Genomic DNA, 15,828 nt, shown 5'->3' on the forward strand with positions numbered 1-15,828 from the left:
CGTAAAACCGAAACTAGGAGAAATGGCTGCATGTATTGATATTTTGATGAAACGATAGTAGTAGCATACCTTGATGAAAGTAAACCACAAAATGTCAGCAATAAATGAAGACCTCCTAAATCCCTGGGAGTCACTGTTCCTCCCCTGTTCAGCGCGCCCCGCGGTCAGCGGCGGTAATCGCTGCGGCGGCGGCGGCGGCACTGGCCTCTGTCCGCCGTGCGTTGATGCCATCAGCCGTTCCATTCGGTACGGTAATTGGAGCGGGATGCTGGCGAGAATAGTCGATTGCCGCGTCTGACCGACCGCCGGAGCCTGCCCCGGGACGACACCGACCACAGGGCAGCGCCTCGTTACCGCCGACCAACCGGCGAAAAAGGCCGCCCTCAGCGCCGGCAGAGCGGGAACCCAACGGCCCTAATTGGGTTAGGGGAGAATCGCCAGGGGGCGTACTTACGGACCGCTTTAAAACCGCATGCTGTGTCTGAACGAAGACAGTTAGCTAGGTACTCAAACTGAGCGGAAACCGGCACATGGGAGGTAATGTCGTTATCTGAGCGAAAACGGCGTCCGCGACAAAAGATCAGCTTTTCGAAAGAAACGAGATTACAAAAGCCCCGCTGGCACTGAGCAATGGGCCTTGCGATGACGATCGGTTGATTATCAGTACAAAAACAAATTGAGGGCACCCGTAGTCCAGTCAACATAGCAATGACGTGCACATTGTGCAATTCGGCTATGGTAAGATAACTGTTCCTAATGAGTAAAAAGTCTGAAAAAGATAAGCATGAGCTAAAGTATGTACGATGCGACGGTTTGAGCGTACCAGCACTGAATGCTAGGAGTTTTAATCGATCGATGCTTGTCGACCAAAGAATCTCACGTTTACTGCCTTGTTTTCAGTTCAACTTGAAGAGCCCATTTCAAATAACCGCTGCTAAAAGCTCTTAAACTCGAGTACGTGCACAGCTGCAAAAACACCCACTCAAAAGAAGGAGGGACGAGGATGAAAAGGCCACCGCTCGGCGCCGTGAATTTAACAGGAACAAATGAATCGCTAGCGGAAACCTTTCAGCTCGCTCTAATAACGCCTGAGACCTCTGCCCCAAACTGGGCACGACCTGAGGTAGGACACTCACTACCTATCTCTCCCATAGTTGAGGCAGGACAAGCAAATAGCCCCACCGGTTGAGAGAACCAGTCTCGAATAACGGTCCAACTGCTCCACCAATTAACTAATTAACGAGCGTAGCCCATTGCTGCACCAAGCCTGAATTAAAGAAACTCCACAGTGCACACTTTCTCAGGCAGATCCTCAAACGGCCCGCTCCTTCTCCCAACACGCTAGCCGGCACTGGAGTTGACCTAAGAGACACGTACGGCCGAGTGATGCCCGGTTGACGTTGGCGGTGCGTCCGACTGATGACACATGTCGGGTCAGTGACCCTGACACGGCCGCGCTCTCTCTGGGACAGACCAGCGACCGCATCGCGACACAGCCTATCCACTCAGCAGCGGCGACGGGCAGCGGGCGGTCAGGGTATCAGAAGTCGGATGAGACGGCCGCACAGATAGTGTGACCGGCCGACACAGAGGTCAACGCCACGCCGCTAATGGGTGGTGCTCTCAGGACACAGCCACACCCATGAGATTGGAGTGCTGGGGGGAGGGGGGAGGAGGGGACTGCAGAGACAACATGGTAATATGATAGTGAACAGCATGACGGCACGGGTCCTTGCATGAGATACGACAATCATCTGGAATATCACCAGGAAAATAACGTAATTGAAGAGAAATAAGGAGAGCCGAAAATAATTAGGGTAATTGGCAACATGGCATCGGTTTTCATGACCAGAACTCATGACCAGGGCCCATTAGCCCGTATTGAGATGTCATTTGATTATCCAGGTCCGTGTGCAGCATCACTCCTATCAAAGAAACGGTCTGCTAAAGCAAAAATCTGTATTAAGTCTCAGCCACTTATATTGGAGAGAATGAAAACATTTCAAATTGGAACTGGAACAAGTGCCTCAACAGGCACTTCACGTATCGCACTCTAAGCAGAGCTGCGCTAATCCCTGCAGGGCTCAGGCACGTCGCCTCTCATTGGCCTGTGACGTTGGTTGGTAAACAGACGTCTTTGGTAGCTCGCACTCAGCTCTGCGCTCCGGCCGGGGGCTGCGGGACCACGGGGGCTCGGCAGTCGGCCCGGCTCCCTCCCGTCAGCACCAGGGCGCACCCGGCCGCTCGAGTGTCTCGTTAGGACTGTCGGTAATGAGCTGAGCTCGACAAGTTGTTTGTGGTTCGTGAAACAGCACTGGTGGTGAAACTCAGTCTCGGTCCAGACTCTAGACTCCAGACTCGCTTCTCGAATGAGGATGTGGGTTACACACTACACACGGAGCGGCGAAACGGTCGTCCAATCGTAATGTTCCAAATGCATTTTGCCGATAGATCCAATTCGCATAAACAACACTTAAGTTAGAATACAAGAGACCAATACCAAAGATGTCAAAATATGTCGCAATAAAGCCCGATTATAGACTGTCAAAAACCATAGAAGTATAAATGATGGACAGCATCTCCTAAATTTATTGAAAGTGGATGGAGCTAAAGGGTTTATCAAATGTAAAGGCATGGGTTCTCTTAGAGAATGGATGGAGTTGAAATATCACACTAAAAGAGTGATAAAACCCCATCAGGATCGGGTTGTAAGTTAGCTGGTTTTTGGCCTCACCTGGGGTACCGGGTAGCCCAGCCAAGGATTGCACCTAGAGTGCAGTGTGCGGGAGTCATCAGGGGAGTCTGGCCAGAGCTCTGCGGAAGGACATGCCTGATACTTCAATCTATAAGGAAGTACGGCCATCTCTGCGCAACTACCTACGACTGTGCGGTGTGCGGAAGTGCGGCAGTCTCTGCGGAAGTACGGCCGTCTCTGCGAACGGTCGTAAGGTCGCCGGGCTTCCGTTTGAGGTCAGGTACTCTGCGCGGCACACTCGGCCCCCGTTTTACGACGAATCCTGATTTATGCCGGCCGCCGCGGACCGACCAGCGTCGACGACCGACCCTGTCTCCGGGGTCAGACGCCCCCGCCCTTTCCGCGCGGCCGTACAGGCTGGGAGAGTGGCGCCGGTGTCCCCGCACTCTGCCTGACCGGGTGCCGTCGGCCTCAGAATACAGCCACCAGAGAAGGCGGTGGTCCAGATAAACCCGGTTTTAACCGGAGCGATGACGTCATAAAGGCTCATCATTCAGAAACGGCCGGGAGACTATACAGTGTAGATATACTATACTATACTATGTAGAGAATTTCGGATCCAACAAAACAAGTGTGTCCTATAGCAAGTCGTCCACACGTCAGCCAATGGTCAGATTCCTGCTGCAATTCACTGAATGCTGCTATGGTGTGTAAATTGCCAGTTCCATGCACACCGCACGTAGAGCACGGTTTCCCAAATCTCCCTGGCTTGCGGCGCTCACGGTGCCGCGGAGCGCCGCGCCGGCGTTCGGTTATGGCCGGCGGGCAGCGCTCCTGTCCCCAGGGCCACCAGCGCGGCGGCGCAGTCACGATCACGGCACCCGGTCACGTACGAGTTTCGTGAGAGCTTTATGAGCAGGAGCGCCAGTCAGATGAGCGGCCGCCGGGGCGCCCCTGCGTGCGCCCGCATAAAATAGCAGCAGGCTCGGACAGCAGCTGCACTAACTGTATGAACTTTGGTGCATACCAGCCGACATAATGCAATCAGAGTGAGTATCCCGGGAATCTCATTTCTACGAATGTAATTACGGAATGAAAGTTTGTGGTAGTTCACCATCAAACGAAACTCTGTAACTGGGCGAGAATAGAAACTCTTTGACAATGAGGAACAGTGGAAACTTCCCAGTACCAACACCCGCGGCATGAAATGACTCCGGTTGTCACAATCTAATGAAAAAATCCTACCAAATCTCCTAACATAGACATAAGCAATTCGATGAGAAATTAATCAAGGTAGTTCTTATAAGCCGAAGACATTGAATGTCACGCATGTTTACTAATGCGTTACATTCAATGGATGCATCGGATGAAAACCACAGCCATCTTTGACATGATACTTCGATGTTCATAATATCACCATCCGCCACGCCCACCACCCTCCCAGATCCGGTCAGCTGGCCAGCCACACGCCGACTGCTGAACCACGGGGTGCTGAACGGTTGAGTGCCTGCAGGCCCTGGGACCCCGCGGTGCTCAACAGCAGCGAGCTGGTCCGACAGAGCAGGCGGGCTGAAATAGGCCTCGGCCACGGCGAATCGACTGCCGTCGGGCTACGGCGCGTTTCAGTGCCGCGGGGACCGGCCCACGGGCTGATAACGGCCGGCCGATACCGACCGCCGCCGGCGGCGCTCACTGGAATACCGGCCGAGCGGGGTGGGGTGGAAAGTGGAGAGGGGAGGGAGGAGAGGGGAAAGGGGAGGGGAGTGGGAGAGGGGAGAGGAGATGAGAGAGGAAAGAAGAAAGGAGAGGAGAAAGAGGAGGACCAACTAGCGACATATCCAAAAAGTAGGAAGGGGAGGGGAGAACAGTTGGAGGTTGAAAACATTACCTTTGTTACTTTTCTACAACGGCCTTTTTTCAGCAAGTAAGATACATTAATCCGGCAAAGAGCAAAAATGAAAGCTGACGCAAGAACATCAGGACTGCGGCCCATGCCTTCTGCAGATCAATCCAGTGGTATTGTATTAGTTGACTTTCATAGTTAACTTTCACAATACGAGTTTTCCTTCGGCTTATGGCCCACAGACGCAGTCGGCGCGGCGGTCAAAGCCCATCCACCTCCCCTGTGCGGGATACGGTGTCACCTATGTGTGTGTGTCAGCAGAATGTGTCACCGGAATTGGCGCCGTGACACACAGCCCGCTCCATTGCACCTGTCCCAATAAATCAATGGCCACACCGAGTACTCACGTATTCCTCGGCCGGGTGGGCGCGGAACTCGCGTGCAAACACGTCCAGAATCTTCTCCCCCACCCAGCGGCCCTTGGTGAACGTGGTGAAGGTGAAGTAGTACGGGTAGACCTTCCGCAGACCTGCCGGGAGCGGGGCACAGCGTACCGTCACAGCACTGAACGGCGATCAAACAGCGGTCATTGCGTCCGTTGTCATACTTAATCAACATAATTATAGGCACACGTGGTCATATGTGGTCGGTCGTTACGTCATTACGGTATGCTATACCATATCTATGTGGGGGACGCATTCTGCAATCTATGTTTGTAGCGTATCACGAAAACTGCAAAATATTCCATCATTTGACTGGAAACTAAACAGTGGACAGAAACGAGCATGGGTGCATCAACATATCTACGTCAACTTCACTTAGCCATGAATTGTGTACTGTTATTTAGAAAATCGTACCATTTATATATCGGCATTTCATCGGTGCGCAAGTAACCAATGCTGCAGCGTTGGGGCATTCCACGTCAAATCAAACACCGAAATCCGTCATCACCTTCGATTTTTCTGAAAATTTGTAGGCAGACTGGGCATGGTTCAAAACTGAGTTACGTATAATAGTTTCGAAATTTGATAAAGTATCGCTGAGATATAGGTCATCGAATATAGCCAAAAATGCCACACATCAATTTTTTTAAATGTCTATAACTCTGGTTCCTTTTCTGGCATCAAAATGATATTAACAGGGTCTTGTAGGCAATTGATAAGGCTTTGATTTTTAATTATAAAATTAAATTGAAGTGACCTTGAAATGCATTTGACCTTGAATTAAAACAGAAAAATTTAAATAGCAAAAAACACGTCGCCTTCGATTCGGGTAATTTTTACATATTATGTCCGTCACAATGTTCCTAACCATCTGTGAAAAAATTGGAGTGGGCCATTCATAACTCTCGCGGCAAACGCCGTTTTCATGCATCAACATCACGCAACCGCGCGTGACCTTGAAAGACAGTCAAGACATGCTTGCTTGTGTACACTTTCTGAAATGAATGATTGCTGATTAGTGATATCCCAAACTCTGCGAGAATGGAAATACATAGTCATCGTAGTCAAGCATTCAAGTTCCATAGTAAAAGTGTCTCAGGCAAACGGTATTTTGCGGTGAATTTTGAGCCGTATGGAAATGCATCATGAAGCCAAAAATTCAACGAAAACATTATCACGCAACGATATCTTCACGTCTTTTTATCTTCACTATACGAAAGAATATACATTTTTGAGTATGTATGGGGAATTTCTAGTTAATCCAATAATAAATATGGCAGTTAGAGACCTGCTAAGAGTATCATGTCGCCGGCTGAGGCGGGATCGGCTGACGCGGGAAACGCAGCAATCACAATTTTGTGTTTACACGTTCATATTTCAATTGTTTACCAACCGATTTTCAAAATTCTTAAACCATAAGATTGCCTGTATATTTCTTAGTCTTCTCACAAAATTTGACGCGAATCGAACCGAATCAGCGGTAAGGAGCGCGATGTAAAGACGGAACGGTTCCGTTTCGTCCCGGCACAGTCTACAATTCAGGCGGCGGCTAGCGGTCGGCGCCGGCTGCCGAGTCGCCGCGTCGCCGCAGCGACAGGATGTTCACTTTACACCGCTATTACTAGACCAGTTGTGAACCGATTTTCTTCTTGCTTGCACGATGAGATGTGCAATTCAATTTTGGACAGGTAGCTATAATTAATTTCGCATTAATACTATGAGATATTGGCGAAAAACAGGAGGGGTGGGGCGAAATTCACTCTTCCCCCTCCACTGCGCGTGCTAACATACGTTTGCATATATGCCATTTTCTTCAGAACTTATGAATGGCCCACTCTGATTTTTTCACAGGTTGTTAAGAATATGGTAGGCAATAAAATATATGAAAATTAGCCAAATCGAAGGTGACGTGTTTTTTGCTATTTCAATTTTTGTGCTTAAGAACAGAGTTAAGCAAATTTCAAGGTCATATATTTAAGTAGGTGCAATTCTAAACAAATGCTTAAGAAATTACCTAAACAGTAAGGTTTATTTCATTCAAATCAAACAAGTACAACCAAAGTTATGGTCGTTCAAAAATATAAAGATGCAACATTTTGTAAAAATTCGATGCCCTATATTTAGGTAGGCGACCTGTGGTCAGAATGTGCAAAAAACATCAATGTATTGTTCGCGGCGACACAGGAACTCGCTCACAAATTTATAATGAAATCGCTGATGGTAAGGTGCAAAACAGCCGATTTTTGTTCGATTTGACGTGGAATGCCCCCGTTGCGACCTTGCAGATGCAGTAAAACCGTCTGAGATAATGCAATGGCCTTAAAGTTGGCAGTTCATCGCTTTATTTGCAAAACTAATTACTAGCCTTCCTAAAGTTAGATTAGGTGTGGCCGACGCAAATTAGGGAAGCCCCGCACTCCGCAAAGTTGCTGAATGCGCAAAGTCCTGCACCTCACCCCTGACAGTCACAGAGAAGCAGAACATATAGGCTGAGAACAAACTAAGGGACAGTGTGAGGAACTCCATCGAAAAATGATGGTGTGCACTGTGCAGCTACTGGTGAGATGTGGTGGCGATGGCCAGATGACGACAAAATGATGGCGTCATCACAGGCGCAGTACGTGGACTGTACCAAATGAAAGCACTACTGCTAATTGAGACCGCGGATATGGCGGCTCCCGAGCGTCCGTTCCTGATCAAGGTCAGTACCCCTCCCTGTTACTGCTTACTTACTGCTGCAATAAGTAACAGAGGCTATGAGCTCCAGAAAGATAGCCTTGTCTACCCTCCCAAAAATTTGCACCAGGAAATTTGAAATGATGCTCCAGTCATCCCTATCCTGAATGACACATTTCATCCTGCAATGAAATGACCCAAATCATGCGGCCCAACTCAGGCATCACTTGATGTACGTACATTTCCTAGCTTTATGCTCGCTAAAACAGAACTGCACCATGCTCCAGCCTTTTTGGCTTTTGTAAAGTTATAACAGCACCCCAGTCAACTTCCCTGAGCCGATTTCGCTAGTTGGAAGCGGCTAACCGGCTGAACTGAATGAGAAGGAGCGCTCGGCGCCGTCCGCCCCGAGATGAGCATGCCGCCCTAATATCACCTAGGTAATACGCCGGGCTTTGTCGAGCGGCCCATCTTCTCTGCTGGATAACTCCTAACGTCCGACTTCGCTGAACTGAGAGGATGGCACCGTCTAGACGGATCACGTGGGGTCGGGTCGGACAGTGATGAGATTCAATTGAGGGTGATGTCGGGTGAGAAAAATATGGAGCATTCCTCCGAGGCATTTCTCACACAGATTTGAATATGAACTGGTGTCCGTGTCCCACAGAGAAAGACGATAGCGCTCAGCTGAACAATGAACATCAGTTACCTACTGTCAAGCGAGTTTGAAAGCAGCATTTCAAACGGCACTATGTAAACGACAGTGAAACGAATAAATGTCATAAATTTATGACATTTTTAAATCTATTTAAAAATGTCATAAACTTATTTTTGACATAAATGTCAAAAATAAATGTCACCTGCACAAGCTCTCAAATCAGGTGGCACTGGCATTAGTGCCGTTAACATACATCCACCAATGCATCGAAAGTATTTCCATTGCTGAGGCACCTCTAAAGTTTGGACGACTCAAGTCGCCGTGTTTTCAGAGAAGTTTTTGCCTACCCTCTCAGTAGTCACTAGGCAGCAATAGCTCGTCGAAGATGAATGTGCTCGATCATTTAAGAATTGACTAATTAAAGAGAGGCGTCTCAACAATGATATGCTAGGATTATTCAGTCAGACACCTCAAGGCACTGGGATTGCAAAACAATGTTTAATTTATTTACCTTGACTTAGCTAAATGCATTTGGCAATACAAATGTGAGGAAAAGAGCTGCAATATTCAAGGTGTAAGCTTAACTCCCGCAGATAAAACAGCTGGGAAATATTTAACGTTTGCCTTTCATATCGTTAGTTTGGGAAGGCAATATACACCTTTCGTCTCGAATATACCCGGTACGCGAATGGAGTTCAGGCGGGGCCGTTTGGGCCGTATGGACGGGGGGCAGGGGATACTGGATGGGGCTCGGGAGCCATTCCGCCGGCCGGCAGCCAATGGTGACGGATTATGAGGCGGCGCGCATGAATACTGAGCAGGCGACACGGCACATAGCCAGCCGACATCAAAGGCCGCGCCGGTCCGTAATCCGGCGCCGGGCGGCGGCGGCAGTGACCCCAGTCACGGGAGGCAGAGCTGGCTCACAGGGGTCACCGGTCACCGACCTGGGTCAGAGAGGTGACGGAAAACAGAGCTGGCTAACAGAGGTCACCGGCCACAGGGCTGGGTCACAGATGTCACCGGTCACTGGCATTGGTCACAGAGGTAAAAGGACATACAAACACGGCTAATAGAGAGGTCAAGGAACGCCTAGGTCACAGAGAGGTCACAGTATACTGACCTGTCTCGGAGAGAGGTCATCGGTCACTGACCTGGCTCACACAGAGGTCAAGCCACACCGACCTGTCTTGGGTCAAGTGACGCTATGACTAGCTTCCAGAGGTCAAGGAACGGCTATGAGTGGTCTTAGGGAACGTCGGGACCATTTAGTGTTCATGACGCTGTCAATGGGCCAGTGCATAGTACCTATGTGATGAAGCGCTGTTTTGTAAATCCAGGTTCGACAAACAACCCGGTCCGTCTAACAGGACACTGCGACGAGCCACGACCGTGGCTTTCTTTGTTCCGCCGTCTCGCCGGGCCACTACGCTCCCGTAGTAAGGTGCACATCCGCCGGCCGGGGCACACCGCCCCAAACGGTCGTATATTATCGGAACGGCCGATCGAAGCCGGCGGTTACACCTTCGGAGATGGTTGTCCGGTCTCCGAGCACCACTATCGGAGCCCACGCCCTCCAAACAGAGCCGGGGCGCTGCCAGTGTAGCACCACGAGCGGAGCTTAATATTGGCACGTTTTACCGTTTACTCTGACGGTTATAACTATGTAGTTGTCAGTTCGAACATCATGGCATTGTCTCCGTTTCCGTGACTCGCTTGTATTTATGAATGATTTTCTTTTACGTGAATATGTGAGTGTGTGCGCCTGCCTTGAGAGTTCTGGCGTAATCCATGCTTCAAGAGATTAGCACGCACGGTTAGCAATGGTCGGTACCGGAGGCGCTAGAGCCGCCTGAAGAGCGCAGCGGGCGCACGGACCCACCGTTCTCAAACCAGTACGACGTCTCCGTGTAGCGTTCATCGGTGAACCCGGGACGTTTGGCTTTCAGGGCCTTCGTCTCGAGTTTGGCCTGCAAACAAAGGGCGCCAAAGGTCAGCGATAAGCCTCAGTCGAGACGCCATGTGAGACCCACATCACGATGTCGACATGGGTACCGTGTATTGCAGTGAGACAAGTTCAGGGAAACTGGAGCTGGAACTCAACTTCACAATGCACACTGAAACATGTTTGGTACTAATCACCATCGATGACATGTTGAGCTGATAAATCGAGATCTTTTGAAGGCTAGAGGTGAATCTATGAAATAGATGCCTAAAGAAAAGATATCTAGAAAGATGAACGATATCGCTAATGGCAAAATTGGACGAAATCATTTGTCAGTTGTGGGCCCACACCTACTGGAAAATATCAACCCATGGCTCAGCAATCGCTGCATGTGCGCGCTTTTCCACCGCACGGCAAAGCCCTCATAAGTCATAACCATCAACACAAAAGTCAGTGCAATGCCAAAGGAAGGCTCCAAAAGCTTCACTCGTAAAGTGCGCCTGAAATTTACCGTCTTCTACATGTATGTGCTGCAGATATAACAGCCCAGGCACAGCATTATAACGAGCAGTGTGATGACGAATGGCGTGTGTTCTCGGCCGCCGGGAGCCATTTTAGGAAGATGCATTATTCCATGGATGTCAGGGGACAGATATTCAGTCTGGACCGTTCCCAGTTCATCATCCGCCGCGGGCCCGCGCGCAGGGGGACCAAGATCGCACGCCAAGCAGCACACGCAAAATGACGAATATCATCCACGTGTTCAAATGAATACAAATTGCGTGGACGGAACAACATGCGAGTATCCATCTTCGCGGGTTGATTGAGCAGCTCGGATAGCGAAGGACAGTTGAGTGCACGCCCAATACAAAAACATATCTGTTTCTCAAGATGGTGGCACTCATACATGCTCATACTATATCCCTGAGGATTAGCTGTGACTGGCCAGCCTCCAGTGAAGACCAACTGTACCGTACCAGTGCTCGGAGGACCAACTGTAATGATCCAGTTCCCGACCAATTGTATTAGCGCAGCTGACATGGTCGGTGCGGGTATCGGTGGTCCCAGTGCAGTCGTCTCGGTCTGCCCCGCTCACCAGAGGAGCTATTGAAAATGTCAGTCGCGCATTATTGTGACACGCGAGCTAATTTATTCACCAGCACCTCATGCATAATTTGAACATTAATTCTCCCGACTGATGATGACTGAATAGGCCGGCTGGTATCCATACATAACAGAGCGAGGCCTCGGCTTCAGCTATCCCCCGGCTTAACGATGCGCTGAATAATCGATAGCTGAACTAATAAGGCAGACAAGTGGTCTATCGCCCTACAACAAAACGTGTCGGCGGTAACGAAATGGTCTTGGTTCAAAGTACCCCATCAGTGAATAGCAGAAAACACATCTTAACCCTCGCCCGTATTGGTGTTTTTCCAGCCGCGAACGTATAAGGGGGGGTCCGTTGGACCCCCCTTGCCGTTTCGCCCCTGATCGAGCTAGAGCTTCGCGGAAAAAAATGAGCGTGTTGCCCGTCAGGAGAGGAAGCCGATGATACCCAATTTTAAGGTCCTAGGTCATCGGTTGACCTTCCAGGTCAGGTCAATGACCCAAAAGTCGGGGAAAATCGGGACCTGTTAGAAAGTCGTAAAGCGTGACTGCTGTGGGGTTTTTCTGGGTGCTGATCACGAATATCATGTTAGTTTTGATTACAGATGATGCCTTTATGCATTTCGGCCAGGTCAGGTCAGGTCAGGTCAGGTCAACCAGTAAGGGTATTCGTAGTAGGTGGCAACCGCCCCTGACAGCTTCGTAACATGTTACGAAGGTGCCAAAACTACTTCGTAAATGTTCATATGGTTGCTAAATTCGAATCCAGCTAAAAAACTGACCTGACAACATGTAAAACTCGAAAAAGTGAACCGAGGTCATCAAAGGTCAATGACCTGACCTGACCTTTCCGGTGACCTTGACACCCACCCTAATGCATGGGAGCAGCATCATATCCCATGTTTGGACGCTTAAAACCACGAGAAGACTGCAAACGCGCGGCTAATGCGAGCCAACATACGCCGAATCGCGATTCCGGCCAAACATGGTCTCGAAAAGTAGGTCACAGGTCAAAGGTCATTAAGGTCAGGGTCATGAAAATTTCAGGGTAGGTGTAAAATTGATAAAAGCGAGGGTACTGAAAGTTTCGTCGCGATCGGCCGCTTTTTACGCGAGTTATTCGCGAAAACCCTAGGGGGTCCGTTCGACCCCCCCCCCCCTATACGGGCGAGGGTTAATCGACAAAATGCGAACGTTTATTTTAGACGTAACAGAATGAATAATGAATGGTTATGAACTAAAAATATCCCCCACCCACCCCCCCCCCCCAAAAAAAAAACAGGAAAAAAAAACGACACAAAAATGACTATCCAACTTGTCGAAGAACCTTGGTAAGCGTCCATTTTTATCACATGTTACACTGGCTTCGCAATTTACACTTACTGGAACTTCGATTCAATGAAGTTCAATGCTCACTAAAAGCGCTTTATGTCCGTCAGTTACAACATTCGGACAGAGTAAAACGCAATTATTCGGTGAATTGGGACGAAAGTGGAAATCCGAGCAGTGTTTCTCCTGGTTTTGTGCTTCCCTTTAACCGCAAAAGGTCAAGTCAGGATCAAATTATCGCAAATCAATGATTGCTGTAATGGGACAGGCGGTGTCGATAAATGAAAGTCGGACACAAAGACTGCGCGCAAAAGGAGCGCATAGACGATAAAGTAGGAGCGCTTATAAATTGGAATCAATTCAGGAAGCAAAATTAGCAATCCATCACCCCAAGCATGCATTAGTGCATTAGACCTGTAATGGCCACATTGGTGCATAATTTCATGTTGCAAATGTTCGAAGCCGTGGCGAGGAACATGACTCGCGCAAACAAGCCATGATGGAATCATTTCGCCACATTGTCGTGCTGAAAATGACACTTAACAGTTAACACGACGTTGTGGTTTGTCGCTTGAGCTAGAATGCTTACCAAAGAGAGTTAGCCCGCGCCCCGTAGGGCTACCGGCGGACCCTACCACCCGTAGGGGGGGGCCGTTTCGGCCCCCCCCCCCTAAGATCTCGGAAAGTTACCGGCCGATTTTCAAAATTCAAACGGCGTTCGATAGCCCCACCCGGGAACTACCTTGTGACCAAATTTCATTGACCTAGGTCAAACCGATGACGTCACAGGTCAGGTCAAAGGTCAGATTTTCACCGTTCACAGGCAATTCAAGAAATGTGCTGTGAAAGCAAGTAAATTGGTAATTTATTGAAAACCATCGATGGTACATTGTTCGTCAAACACATACTTTGCTATCTGAGGTCACTGATACCAGGTCAGGTCACAGCGAGGTCAGGTCACCGGGGGTCACAATATGAATGTGTCGTGTGATACATGTTTTATGGTCCATTTTACATGACAAATGCGATTATGTGGGTTAGGCAGCCTTTGGGGCCAGCCTAGGTCACGTTTTGGTGAAGGTCAGGTCAAGGTCAGGTCAAATTAGGTCAAATTTCAAAGTTGATATTTTTGCATAAAATGGGTATCGATTCGATGCAGCTCGTCTCGGGGAGTCTATTGGTGGTCTTCGTTTTGCTCTACGAGTTCTAGAATTGCCAAAAATTGAGTTTGAAAATTTGACGTCATCATTTTTGAACAGTTTTTTCGCTATAACTTGGCCAAAAAACGAGGTATCGATCTGAAATTTGGTATGTAGATAGAAGACAGTAGGCACTATCACATATATTCCGGTTTTTTTCGAAACTCAAAAAACTTTTTGGATTTTTTGGCGAATATATCCAAAAAAATGCTTTTTTGATTTTTGGGGGTCAAAACTCAAAAATTTCAAAAATTCGAGATAGCAGTTTTGTAGCCCTGTCAATTCTACACCTTTTATGTCTTGATCATTTTTCTGTATCTTCAAAGCTGTGGTCCTGACAGGTCTTCTCGCGAAGGTCTTTTTTCGGTCGAAAATGACAGAACATGACGTCACTCTGACGTCATTTGTGGCCAACCTATCATAGCCTCTGGAAAAATTTTTGGTCACAATGTGTAAAATTGATGCCCGGAGGGGTCCTGAAAGTTTGGTGGCGATATCTCCAGCCGTTTAGGAGATATCGACCGAAAAGGACAGGGGGGGGGCCGTTTCGGCCCCCCCCCCTACGGGGCGCGGGTTAAATTGGGCTCGACACAGAGTGTAAGAACATACTAAATGCAACGCAATTACGAATAGTTTTCATCTACTAGCTACATAGTAGAGAACGCAATAGATCACTCAGCAGCATACAACTGGATAAGCATGTTTCTAATAATAATATTTATCCAATTTTAAGGTCGATTGATCAATGATCTATCCTTCAATGACTTCAAAACACTGGATGTATGCAAAATGACACATCTTTACTACCGTAAACCGGGGTGAGTTGATATGGATTTTGAGGTTATTCTAGATTTCTTTAAAAGCCACATTCATTTACGGAATTCTTTTTGTGCCAGTTTCATGGCACATGCCTTGGGGAGGCAATCAGCAAAAATGAATAAAAAATGTATATATTAAGCCCCTTTTTAAAACGCCAAAGTTCATATCAACTCACCACCCCCCAGGGGGTGAGTTGATATGATTTTGGATTTTTCAAAATTTCTCGGCTAAAGAAGCTCAGAGGTGAGTTGATAAAATGCCAGTGTTTAAAAAAAAGGATGAGAGAACACATCCTGAAAGAAACCATTAGAAAAATGATAGTAGTTTGGCAGCAGACCTCACATTCATGAAAACGCAATCATGTCCAACACAGCGCTATCAAAATGGCTTGATTTTAGCAGCATCATTTTTTCGCTTTATGATACTTAGTTTTACTTAGAACATTCTGAACTTGGCTAGTCACGTGTCCTCAAGCCAAAGGTATCAAAACTGGCAATATGTTTTGGAATTACAAGTGTATTTTCTTGTAATTAAAACACATTGTCAGTTGCGGGTCAAGGTTGATATGCCTCTGACAGAAATAATGGATTGAAATGAAAGAATACATATACTTCTGAGCTTTTGTGGACTGGTAGTCAACAAAATATTTATGAAGTGAAGTGAAGCGAATCTAATTCGACTGTATTCTATCAGGTGAAATAAGCGACATAAAACAGAATTCGGCATCAAAAGCCAAAATTAACCCTCGCACTTATAGGCGGGCGAACGGACCACCTCGGCTTCTCGCACATAACTCGCGCAAAAAGCAGCCGATCGCGACGAAACTTTCAGTGCCTCTCGAGTTTATCAATTTTACACATGTTCTAAAGATTTCATGACCCTGACTCAAATGGTTTTTGACTTGTGACCTGATTCTCGAGACCATGCTTGGCCGGAATCGCGATTTGGCGTAGTCGGCTCACATTATCCGCGCATTTCCAGTCTTTTTGTGATTGTAACGTCCAAACATGTAAATGATGTTGGTCCCATGCAGTATTGTGGGTGTCAACTGTCAAGGTCACCTGAAGGTCAGGTCAGGTCATTGACCTTTGGTGACCCCGGCTCACTTTTGGAG

General features: G+C 48.1%; 1 protein-coding gene across 1 annotated transcript in view; it reads right to left on the reverse strand.

Moving 5' to 3' along the window:
- Positions 1–15,828, reverse strand: part of LOC122383098 (RNA pseudouridylate synthase domain-containing protein 2-like) — a 186,621-nt gene that overhangs the window by 45,781 nt on the left and 125,012 nt on the right. Inside the window, exons 4-5 of the mRNA XM_043369216.1 lie at positions 10,198–10,285; positions 4,946–5,067 (exon numbers count right to left, since the gene is read on the reverse strand). Coding sequence (XP_043225151.1) covers positions 4,946–5,067; positions 10,198–10,285 — 210 coding nt within the window. The remainder of the gene's footprint in view (positions 1–4,945; positions 5,068–10,197; positions 10,286–15,828) is intronic.

This window comes from Amphibalanus amphitrite, unplaced genomic scaffold (assembly GCF_019059575.1).
Source record: "Amphibalanus amphitrite isolate SeventyFive unplaced genomic scaffold, NRLGWU_Aamphi_draft 000155F_arrow, whole genome shotgun sequence".
Taxonomy (NCBI): domain Eukaryota; kingdom Metazoa; phylum Arthropoda; class Thecostraca; order Balanomorpha; family Balanidae; genus Amphibalanus; species Amphibalanus amphitrite.